The following is a 12,913-nucleotide window of genomic DNA, read 5'->3' as shown; positions in this document are numbered from 1 at the left end:
TATAGTTTCCTTATTCAACTTTTGTTTGGAAGATCTGTCCAGTGGCGAGAGAGGTGTGTTGAAGTCTCCCATGATTATTGTATGGTGGTCTATTAGACTCTTGAACTTGAGAAGAGTTTGTTTGATGAACATAGCTGCACCATTGTTTGGGGCATATATATTTATGATTGTTATGTCTTGTTGGTGTATGGTTCCCTTAAGCAGTATGTAGTGTCCCTCTTTATCCCTTTTGTTAATCTAGTTCTTCAAGTCTTCGTCTTCATTGTTATCTCCTTCGAGTTACCTTGCTTGACCAGTTTATACAAATATGTGGTTGATTTTCTTTATCTCCCTAAATACACTAGACTCTAAGCTCAGTGAGAACAAACACCTTGTCTATCTTATAGTGCTTGGCAGATAGTAGGATCCATGACACAAATGAATATTCATTTTACCTGTCATGTCTTTGACATTTCTGAAATGTTTTGTTCTCTTGGTTTGCAGGACTGAATTGTTCAGTAAATATGTATGTGTTGTTCTCTTCCTCCCGCAAAATTAGATACACCTTGAAGGCAGGGGCTTTTTTTTCTCTTCTATGATGAAAATACCAAGTCCCAGATTCTTTCATAAGAGCATTCAGCAGATGCAGTAGAAAGTAATGCATTTTATTTTAAAGCAGTGAAACTAGTACAATTTATCTTAAAATTCTTAGAATTAAACATATAGATATTGGCATGAAACTTGTTGTCTGGCTCAACAACAAATTAATTAATCCACACTAAAGAAAAATTGAGGGTCTGAAGTTGTAGCTCAGTGGTAAAGCACTTGCCTCATACATATGAGGCACTGGGTTCTATTTCTAGCACCACATATAAATAAGCAAATAAAATAAAAGTACATCAACAACTAAAAATATTTTTTAAAAAAGAAAGAAAAATTCTATTTTATTTCAGTCTTGCAAAAAAATTGGTATTCTTGATTTTAAAAAGTATCTAGGCTATATTTTACGAAGACCATCTGTTGACACAAATTAGAAGCAAATAATTGGCATTCTTAAATACAGGTTTAAATAGAAGCTCAGTACATGGACCAAATTTTGAAAAGCAAGATAATATCACCAAATCAAGTACCTTTTCTTGTGAATGTTTCTCTTTCACTATGAACATACTCATTTTTATGTAGTTTTTATAGCTTCAAATTTTGAAGTCAATCATGAAAGCCAAATTAACGTGTATGCTTATGTTCATAGGCAAACAATTGTCTTTGCTGTCACTTTGTCATGTTGTATAGCTATTACTTCTTACCTTTATTTAAATGGAAAATTGCTATGGGGAGGGATCGTGTACAGTAGAATGGACAAAGAAAAATGTGGGAGAATATGCAATACATATGAATCTCACATAGGAGTACTAGTGAATGTAAATGTATAAATTCATTTATAAGTTCAAAAATGGGAAAAACTAATATATAGAAGTGGAAGTCAGAACATGGTTACATTTTTGGGGAGATGGTTATGACTGGAAAAAGGCATAGGGAGGTTCTGGGTACTGACCATATTCTACATGTTGTTCTAAGCAGTGATTACTTGGGTGAGTTAACTTCATTAAAAAACTGAATGATTTGTGTATTTTATGTATGTTATGTTTCAGTTTTTCAGTAGTCTTTATTTAAAAATCCCTATTATCTTAAATTTAGCTAAGGTCTTTTTCATCTTGTGAAAATTAACTGCCTTGAACCTAAATGTCTCTCTTTTTTTCTGTTAAATTTGTGTTATTTGTTTTATCTTATACTTTAACATATTTAGATCTTTTGATTCTTCACTTTTGGTCAGTGCATTGACTATCCAGCTTCGTGTCATCCATACATTTAGTAAGCAGATCTTTTATGTCTCTACTTAAAAAGAACTAATCACTAATCGTCCCACCTTCGCACTGCTTTGTGCTAACTTAATTTACATGGTGTATGCTTTGAATGTCCCCACCAAAACTCATGCTGACATTTAATACCCATTGTGAGATATTAAGAGAGTAGAAACTTAATCCAACTGTGGCATTTGGTGGTAGGACCTTTGAGAGATAATTAAGGTTAAACAAGGTCATGAAAATGAAGAATTAATCCAACAGTCCTGTGACTTTGGAGACAAGGAAGAAAGACCTGAGCTAGAGTGATCTGTCTTGCCATGTGATATCCTGTGCTACCTTGTGATTTTGCAGAAAGCTGCCACCAGGAAAAAGAGTCATCAGATATAGCCCTTTACTCTTTCACCCTCTAGAACCATCATCAAGATAACTTTTTTATAAAATTTTCAGTCTCAGGTATTTTGTTACAGTAATAGAAAATAGACTAAGACATTTAGTCATTCAGCCAGACCTGCTAAAATTTGCTGCTGAGCATAATCTATTTCTGTCAAACTGAGTTATCATTCAACATGGAATTTTCTGTCACCTATAAGGATATGCTCAAAGTGAAGCTTGCAACAATCCAATTTGCTTTTGGACCCTACTGTTTGCAATCTCCTTGGTTATGAATAATACTTCCCCACATACATAAAACTTGAATTTATGATTGCCAAGGTGGTTCTTTTGTTTTGACACTAGGCCAGTACCATTGACAATAATAAAGAAAGAAAGCTTTTGAGAACTTTATTGTGTGTATGCCTGACCACAAAAGGAAGAAGCTGTTAGTGGGCATAAACACAGATGGTGTGATTACCTCAAATTGGTTGGCATAGAACCAGCATTCAAAGAGTCTGCATGTGACCCTCAGTTTTTAAGTCAATGATATGACTTAGTTTTTTGAAAGACTTTTTTTAAAGGAACTCATTATTGACTGTGCGGAGTTCAGATGTGCTATGTCTGCTTTATTTCCCTAATCTGCAATTTTAATAAGCTGTATTGAAAAGGAAATGGAATTCCATGGTACAATTTGTTTTTTGTGTATCTGTGCTTAATCTTGTTGATCACAGCACATTTTTGAGGTACGAACTAGTAATCTGCTGAGTAATCCATTCTAGAATTTTGTTTAAAATTGTATCAATTTTCCTATTGACAAACAAGATAGAATTTAATATAATTGAGTTGCATAGAATTGAAAAAACAACTGCATTCACTTTGCCATCTTTTAACATTTTACTGTCATCTACTCCAACTAGTGATTTTGTCTTTGTCACATTCTCGCTTGAAAAACAGCCCTTTTTTTCACCCCTGGAGCATTTTTTTACCCTAAAACTCATTTCTGGAACTATATATAGGAAAGTAAAAACACCTATCCTAGAATAAAGGAAGAGACCCAACCTTAACCCTCATGGAACTTACAGAACCCTAACCCTCAATAGATTGTATGAAGCAGTAAGTACAGGCAAAATTCTTAGGAAAATATACATATAAATTAGGGTAATCACATTACTTGTAAAAGTATTCAAAAACATCATCTTAAAGCAGTACATAAAACTTGAATTTGTGAGATTCCTTCAACAAGATTACATTATCACTGTGGACACAATCTGCAAGACAAATTAGTAAAGGTGAGATACAGTTGAATCTTTCTCAGATATATTAGAGAACAAGGAAAACTTATAATACTCTGGGAATATAATCTTATACCAGCAATGTCTAAAGCCAAAAATATCTTGTTTCTCCACTAAACTTAGTATAAAGTAAGTAAATGAATATGATAAATTTGTTACCAGTGTTTGAGAAAACACTATTTCTGTATTAAGTCAGATTCTTAAAAATTATTTTAGTCCTGAAGCTGCAACTAAATGGTAGAGCACCTGCTTAGTATGTGTGAGGTCCTGTGTTCATTCCCAGCAACGCGCCCACGCACACACACATACACACACACACACACAAGCACACACATAAATAAAGGTGGAAATGTAATAACAGTTAATATTTTGATAAATGTTAGGTTTATTCTTGTATTCTCTTTCATGAGTTAGTTTTTATGGCAAATAAAGGATATAATTACTACCAGACCAAAAGTATTCCATCATGTGCCTGTAAAATAGTGATCCCTGTTTTAAGTACATACCTGAAAAATGAATTTTAATTAGAGTTTTACCATATCCAAGAAAGAAAAGCCATGTATTTATTATAGTTGCAGGATAATTAATATATATGCTGGTATACATCATTGCCTTACTGTGAGGATATATTAGTTTTTACTATAAGCAGAAATTGATTCTTTGTCCTTTATTTCATCTGTCACTAAATAGTTCTGACCAAAAAGAAGAAAAAAACAAAACACTTCTACAGGCTTTTGAAGAAAAGTAAATTCTTATAATGTCAGACTAATAGTATGAGAATCATCTTCTGGGGAAAGAGATGCATGGTTTGTTAGTCATGCTACCTAGATATCTGAGATTTTTTTAATTCTTTGTATGATTTATTTGAATTAGACACAGTGTAGTAATATGTCCCATACTTGTAAAATTTGTATCTGTTCTGTTTTCTAATTTAAAAAATTTATGAAAGGTTCTTAACTCCAAAGATATAATTAATGTATAAGACTGTTATAATCTCTATTGAATAAAATGTTAATCACCAGACTGAAAATTGCCCTAAGTCAAAATTTAAATAGCAAAATGCATTTCCCCTTAGAAACTTTACACATCTGTCAATTGACACTCCCTAACCCTCAGTCCTCACAAAAGGTACTATAAACCTAAGGGTTGGAAAAATCAGAAGTTATTAATGAGTTCTCTCTCTTAATTATGGTATGTGTGGCCTCTTTTAAAATGTAAGTATCCTTTGTTTTTCCTGTTAATTTGTTTATTGAATAAACACATGTTGACATTCTGTTCTCCCTAGAGGGGATAAAAATATCAATCATAATCTTGTCCTAAAGTTCTGATATAAATTCATTCCTTTTGTAAATAACATCTTTGCTAGCCTGTCTTAACAAAAATTCACATCTAAAATCCTTACTTAGCTATATACACAGCTATCGGTTTTGTAAAATGAAGTCAGCACTATTTATAAAAAAGCTACATATGGTGCAATTGTTTGCTTTCAAAAGGTAATATTTGTTGTTATACTGCAGCAGCCAATTTTCTGCAATACAAAGATGAATGTTGCAAATTATAGGGAAAGGAAAAAAGCAGTCTAGAGTGTTTATTTAGTATACTACCTCAGATTTTTTTTTTTTTTTTTTTTTTTTTTTTTTTAGGGATTAGAGATTCAGGCAACAGTAGTAGTACATTAGATAATGAGGTTGTATTTTTTTTTTCCATACAGTTCTGAATCATTACTATTTCACTTCTTACCTCCATTCTTTTCCCTCTTGTTTCTGTCAGCTACATTTCCACACAATCTTAGGGAAAATTAACCTAATTTTTTAGAGCTGTTGTCTTACAAAAGATACTGGGGGGGGGGGGGGAATTTTACACCCAAAAGCACCCCTGGGATATGAATGAAGCAAGATAACCTAGAAAGTAGAGACAGACTAGAGGAATAATTTCAGAAATGACAGTGATAACAGAGATTAGCCTGTGTACGAGTGTAGAATATGAAAGGGACAGAAGTGGAGGAAAGAGATTGCCTGGAATAAAAGATTAATTAGGCATGAACATATAAGTTGAAAACATACTCCCATAGTTATTATTAAATAAAAAATAAAGATGTCTCTCACAATACTGAACAAACAAGTAATTCTACCTATGTGGCAGAAAGATACTTTGGTGATAGTCCTTGAGTTCTTGATATGAATTAAAGTCTCCCTTTTATTGGGGGAGTGCAAAGAGGGAAACATATCCATCTTCATAATGATATTTTGGGCAATAGCCTCAGAATGCTTACCTTTACATATTTGCTGTCTTCTTAACAGGTCAACTCGAGGAGATAATGAAGGCCATGACCAAAATTAGTTTTTCAGAGGGGCTGGGGATATAGCTCAGTTGGTAGAGTGCTTGCCTCACATACACAAGGCCCTGGGTTCAATCCCCAGGCCTGTGCACTCCCCACCCCAGCCCACCCCAAACAAATTAGTTTTTCAGTCAATTCTGTTTGCTCTTTGCCTGCAATGCCTGGTTCCTTCATTTCTCCATATGTGCTTCACACTATGGGTTGAATTGCCTTTCTTTTCTCCATTTCTCTCCTCTCCCCACCCCACCCCCTTTACATTCTGTATTTATTTTTCTCTTGGTTTGGTCAGCTTTTAAGACAATATAGACAGAAAGTTTCCATGGTATTGATTTTATAAATGCCATTTTGTGAATTTAGATGTCACCACAAAGGATTTACTCTACAAGAAGTTAAGGAACATTATATAACAATCATATTTCAAATTCCTAAAATATCCTTTTATTATAGCACTCTCCTGATCAAAAAATATAGGATTTGAGACCTTAGTTGAGCATTCATTCAGTATTCATCCCTCATTCTTCCAATCAGACTGCAATATTTTCTAAATATTTCTGAGAAAACCAACATTTTCATGCCAGGTTGTTGTAGAGGGTTTTGGTACATCTGTAATCAGTACAATCTCAAATAGAATTAATTAGCTTAGAGAAATAAATGTGCTTTCTTCTGCTTTACCAAGTTTTTTAAATTAGTGTATCCCTTTATTGAAAAGACTTATACAGTATCATTATTTCTAGTTTAAAATTAATTCAGATTATCACACAGTATTCGTCATGCCTATAAAACAAACTAAAAGCATTCAAATATTAATAAAAGTTTAAAATATCCTTTTTATTTTCATGTAAGCTACCTGGTTAGCTATCCATTTTACTGTACAGTATCATGAGTATCAGGTCAGTTCATTAACCAGCATTCACTAGTATATTCTAAATGCTGATATTTAGATTGTTCAAAAATTGGACAAATGTGATTAGTAACAGTTTTCAAGTTACGTTAAAATAATTCTCTTTTTTTATTGACTTCACTTTTCTTACCCTCCATAATCTCACAAAGATTATAGGTTATTTGGAATAAGAACAGTAATAGCAATGGTGGTTATTATTGAACATTTCTTCTCTTTGCTGAACACTTAACATACATTCTCATTTTATCAGAACTCAATCTAAGAAAGCTGTTGAACACCTTCATTAATAGGTTTGCTGTCTAAACTGTTGACACCTAGAATGCATAAAATTTGCTTTTTTTCCCCCAAAAAAAGTTTGGGATGTGAATTTTCTTGTATGTTTGTTTTCATTTTCCTTCCTCTTATAACTTCTTTAGTTATTATTGGAATTGACTTAATTCTAAGCAAGCATTTTAATTCCTCTGAACCCATGGCTCAGTTACTTTATCTGTTAAATGGAAGTAATAATTACACCACTTCACAGGGTGACTATGAAGATTAAACTGTGTAAAAAATGCATAGTCAGAACAGTTTCTAACACATAAACATAGCATAATGTTTTTTTTTAATTTTTATTATTTTTGGTTACAACTTTCTGTGATATACATATAAAATATTTTAAAAGATCATTGAATAAGCATAAGGAAGAACTATGATTATCCTCTCTAGTATGCATGCAAAGTTTGGAAACTTTTATGTTACTTAAGGAGGAGTATCACTTTCAAAGAATGTCTCTATTGTGTGTTATATAGATTCACCAAGAAAGTAGGCATCAGCCAATTCTTTAATTGCTATAAATTTACTGTATCATTAACAGAATTAGTTGCTGCAGTCTGGCTGGGCACAATTCAGGAGCCACTTGTCAAAAGAAACGAACTTTATTTTTAGAACATACACCACACCACATAGCTCCTCTGGAAAAAACCCTCAGAGCCCAACTGCCACCACCGGCTTCCCACAAGCCTCTCCACCTCCCGCACTCCTCCTGCTCTTGAGGCTGATTGGCTGGGTGGAGTGAGGGGAGCCAAAAAAAGTCCCCCAGTGAGCAACTCCGTGGTCTGAAACGGCAGGGAAACAGCCCAATGAGCATCACCGCAGAGGAGCCAATCAGTTGGCAGCTGGAAGTTTGCTGGGGCCCCTTCTGCTGTGGCTCTCAACAATTAGTCATTGTTTTTAGGTCATTCTAAAATATATTTTACTTCTATACTGTTGTGGGTAATATGAAAAAACAAACTGTCACTTCTAGCTAGTTGTTACAGGCACCTCATATTGTGTTGTGTATGTATTGGATTACTAATGTCTTAAGATAAATAACTGCCACTTTATGTGTTTACACATATGAAGTTTATTTCTTTCCATAAAGATGAAGGAAGTTCATGTATTTCATTTACATTTAGTATATCTACAGATACATTATATCTTACAGAATTGCTTTGGATAGTGTAAGACCTATAAATAAGGAAGCAAGTAAAATTTTAAAAGGGTTTATGTCACTGTCTTTAAGAACAAATGTCTTATGGTCAGTCAGTCATTTATTATATAAACATGGAATCCATTAAGTATCTCAGCTAATGTGCTTCCTAATTGTTATGTAAGAGACACTTTCACACTTAAAAAGCTGAAATGACTTGTCTTATTTAAGAGAGGTAAGGTCATTGGACATGTGTTGACTTCTCTATACAGTATTAATTAATAAATGTTGGATTAAGATTAAGAAAAGTTTGGAAAAATTAAGAAAGCTTTATATTCTAATTTTGATGCACATATTATTATATATGCTTAATGAATTAAAATTCTGGAAATGTTTACATGATTCTTTGTGTACCTGTTTAAGTTCAGATACCTGGTCACCTTCATTTTTCACCTCAGTTGTTTGGGATTCAGAATTTTTTTAATCCCATATGATTGTTACAGTAAAATTTGTCACATACCATAACAACTTATTTGTAGAAAACTCATAGACAGGTTTTTTTTTTGGTTTTTTTTTTTGTTTTTTTAACTCCTTAACTATAAAGGACTGGGGATGTAGCTCAGGGGTAAAGTGCCCCTGGGTTCACTAAGAACGTCTTTAAATTTCTGATATCTAACTCCAATCCAACAGATTAAGGAATGATATTCCCATTATGCATACTAAATAGGCATTGATTGAACTGGTTGTAGGCTGTTGTATGTTTGCCACATACAAAGAAAGATTCTTAAAAATTTAAATGTGCTACAAAGGTCTTTTATTTATTTTTTGTTTTTGTAGTGCTGGAGATTGAACTCAGGATTTTGTGCAAGCTGGGCGGCTCTACCTCTCTACATCCCCAACCTTTTTTTTTTTTTTTGAAATGAGGATCTCACCATACTGTTCACACTGGTCTTGAATTCCTGGCTCAGATGATCAGATCCTCTTGCCACGGTGCCTCAGTAGCTGGGACTATAAGTGTGCACCACTGCCACTAGCTGAAAGTCTTTTTATTTTTAATCATTTTATGTATAGAATCAGTTTGTTGAAAAAAGTTTTATTAAAGTATTTTCATCTCTGTACTAAACTAAAACTCTACGTGATCTCTGTCTCCTTACAAAACTACTTTTTATCTGTATATTAATCATTTTAATTGTTTTATTTGAAAGTTTGAAGAAAAAAAAAAGCTCTCTCTTGCATCATGTACTAACATGCAGCATGCAGCATTCACAGCTGACTAGGTATCATTTTTGTGTATTAGTGTTTATAAGGGATGATTGATTTTAATTTCTTACTGCCAGTTATTCAAGAGCCAAATATATTTTAATTATTTTGGTAGGAAATAGATAAGAGTGTTTTGTTCTGCTGAGTATATTTCTTACATATGCATTTTTTTTTTGAGATTTGTGAGTCTCTTCACTAATAATAGATTATCCAGTTTTATTATGTCACTAATACTGAAAACTAATCTTGGGGCTTAGCACTTGCCTAGCATACATGTGGCCCTGGGTTCAGGCCCGAGTACCACAAAACAAAACTAAACTCAGGGTATGGAAGTTATTGATATAGTGCTCTTAAATCAATTTTGAGAAAAGAGCATTTGAAACCTCAAGGATGGGTGATTCTAACATTTTTTAGATGTGTACTGTCAAACTGTTCAAATACACTACAATTCACAGTGAGTCTAAGGCAGAGATCCATTTGAATGATATTACCTGCCTTGCTATTTTAGGACCTTTGTTATGTGATCCACTGATTCATGGAACATATTCCAAATACTTCTTTTTTGGGGTCTCCATGGAAAAGTATTTTAAGAAGAATGTGTTTCTTATTTCTCAGTGATCTTTCCTCAATAAAATCACAGTACCATTTATTAATCTCCTGATTTTAAAACAAAATTTTTAATGGAAAGCTATATGTAAACCAGAGGCTATCATTGAACAATGATATTTAGGTTGGGGGTGTGGCTCAGTGATCAAGAGCTTGCCTAGTATGTGTAAGGCCCTAGGTTCAATCCTCAGTACTGCAGATATAGTTATATTTTTAAATGGTTATTTTGCAGGGGGTTACTGGAGATTGAACTCAGGGTACTCAACCACTAAGCCACATCCCCAGCCCTTTTTTGACAGGGTCTCACTGAGTTGCTTAGTGCCTCACTGTTGCTGAGGTTGGCTTTGTTGAGGTCCTCCTGCCTCAGCCTCCCAAGCCATTGGGATTACAGGTATGTGCCACTGCACCCTAATAAATGGTTATTTTTAACATCATTATCAAAACTAGTTTTCACCTTGGAAATGTATGTTTACTTTAAAACATTTTTCTAAATTATGTATAGAATCAGTTTGTTGAAAAAAGTTTTATTAAAGTATTTTCATCTCTGTACTAAACTAAAACTCTACGTGATCTCTGTCTCCTTACAAAACTACTTTTTATCTGTATATTAAGTGTTGTCTACAACCTTAAGCAAGGGTGTTCATAAAGAGAACATACTTAAAAATCAGGTAATATGATTAGTGTATGAACACATTCATCCTCAAATAATCTTGTACTTAGAGGAGGTGAAGGGGGTGGGGGTGGGGGGGCAGAGGATTGACTGGATACCTGCTGAGTACCAGGCATAGTATGAGAATTGTGTGCTTCAGTCTTCACAGCCATTAGGTGGAAAGCTGTTACTTTCCCCTGTTCACAGATAAGGAAAATGAACTTCCAAGATGCTAAATGATTCATCTAAAATCAAGGATGCCAACTCAAGTCCAGTTGACTCCCAATCCCAGGTACTCTTTCCAGAATCCAAATCTTGGAACTAAAGTGAGTCTTAAAATTAATCTAGTTTAAGTCTCTTATTTTATTAGGAGATAGAGTCTTGGAGTAGAAAAGTGACTCATCTAAGATTAGTCACTATTTATTCTTTTTTGCTATAGTTAACATAAAGAATTGCTAGCTGTTTTACCATTAATTAACTTATTTTATTTATGTGATACTGGGGATTGGACCCAGAGGTGCTTTAACACTGACTTACATCCCCATCCTTTTTTTTTTTTTTTTATTTTGAGATAGGGTCTCATTGAGGCTGACCTCAAACTTCAGATCTTCTTGCCTCAGCTTCCTGTGTCGCTGGGATTACAGCATGTGCACCACACCTGATTTCTAAAATAATTTTTAAGGAGGGGTAATTTTGTAAAGTAGAAAAATAGCACAGTTTCAATTTAAGGTGCTTTTTTAAATAATGAAGCAACTAGTAAATATATATTCATGTTGTATTAATATCTATTGGTGCTGTAAAAAACTACCACAGACTTGGTAGCTTTAAACAGAATGAATTTATTATCTTATAGGTCTGAAAGTCAGAAGACTAAAATCAGGATGTTAGTATGGCTGAGTTCTTTTGGTGGTCTTCAGGAAAAAATTCATTTTCTTGCTTTTTCCAGCTTCTAGAGGCCAAATGTATTCCTTGGCTCATGGCTTCTTCCTCACATCACTTATCACATCCCTATTACCGACTTTAATCCTCCTACCTGTCTTATAAGGACTTTTGTGATTATATTGGGCCAACCCAAATAATTCAAGAAAATCATTTAATCTCAAAATCCTGAATTTAATCATAAGTTCCTTTTACCATATGAGGTAACATTCACAGGTGCTAAGGATTCAAATGTGAACATTTGGAGGGAGGGGCATCATTCTGCCATTGCACATATATATATATATGCATGTCTGCTGGTTTTGTATATCACATGTAAATTAAAACCTTTCTTATCCAGAGTCATCTGGCAATTAGCCAGTCTAGATAAATAAGTTTTCTATATTTCCATATTGAAATCTTGTTTTTAAAATTTCCTTATTTATAGAAAATGATTTTAAAAATTATCTCTTCCTTCTACTTAAGGAATAATGACTATTAAACTGTGCTTCAAATATAGCTATAAATGCAAATGTGGGTGGAGATTATTTGATACATAGAACTCAGTGGATAAAACTCCTATAAAACTGGAATTTGCTTTGCAGGCTTTTTTTCCTTTTCTTTTCTTTTTTATTATTTGCTTCTTTGTGAGGAATATAAAGTGAAGGAGGTACAACTGCTGAGTCTGCCATGCAAGATAATGTGATGGGCTTTCTGGTAAATTGAGTCAGAGATCAGAGCAGTCTTGATGTGTGGCGGGGAGTGCTTTCTTAGACTCTAAAATTCTCTTTCTGCGAGTTGCAAATCCTTTGCTGTTTATCTGTATTCAAAACAGCATTTCTGATTTCTAAGTGACTAGTGTCTAACTACTGCAAACAGTCACTTATCAGTTTGCATGTATTTTCTCTCATTTCCTGTAGGTTTGTTGCTACGGTCTGAAAGAGAATGCTGGCTGTTTCAAAAGCTTTTATGAGTGAGTTTGCCTTGATTGTGGAATATGACGAATCCCACATTGTATGTATGTTATGTATTTTGCAATACTGGGGATTGAACCAGGGCCTCACTCATGCAAGGCAAGAGATTTGTTTATATTGGAGTTTATGGCACATATTGAGTACCTACTAAATATTTACTATATTATCAGTTTAATTTTTATGAAATTTCTGGTGAAATAATAATCTGTAGGAAAATTTGATAAAGTAGCATAGGGCCGAAAAATGTTCAAAATATTTTCTGCTTCCTCAGATAGTCTCCCCAGTTTTCCAGCTTTTGCTGTTAAGTTGTAC

The 12,913-nt window shown here is 33.7% G+C and overlaps 1 protein-coding gene across 2 annotated transcripts in view; it reads left to right on the top strand.

Annotated features, from left to right (window-relative positions):
* Positions 1 to 12,685, top strand: part of LOC125613717 (ubiquitin-conjugating enzyme E2 E2) — a 242,182-nt gene extending 229,497 nt beyond the window's left edge. Inside the window, exon 4 of one of the 2 annotated variants that reach the window (XM_048794901.1) lies at positions 12,548 to 12,685. In XM_048794901.1, the coding sequence (XP_048650858.1) occupies positions 12,548 to 12,604 (57 nt within the window). In that variant the 3' untranslated portion in view covers positions 12,605 to 12,685. Of the gene's footprint in view, positions 1 to 10,916; positions 10,965 to 12,547 lie in introns of those variants that run through there. The other variant, XM_048794902.1, reaches the window with a different exon arrangement.
* The last annotated feature ends 228 nt before the right edge of the window (positions 12,686 to 12,913 follow it).

The sequence above is a fragment of the Marmota marmota genome, unplaced genomic scaffold (genome assembly GCF_001458135.2).
Source record: "Marmota marmota marmota unplaced genomic scaffold, marMar, whole genome shotgun sequence".
Classification (NCBI taxonomy): Eukaryota; Metazoa; Chordata; class Mammalia; order Rodentia; family Sciuridae; genus Marmota; species Marmota marmota.
This window is presented reverse-complemented; position numbering and strand designations above follow the sequence as displayed.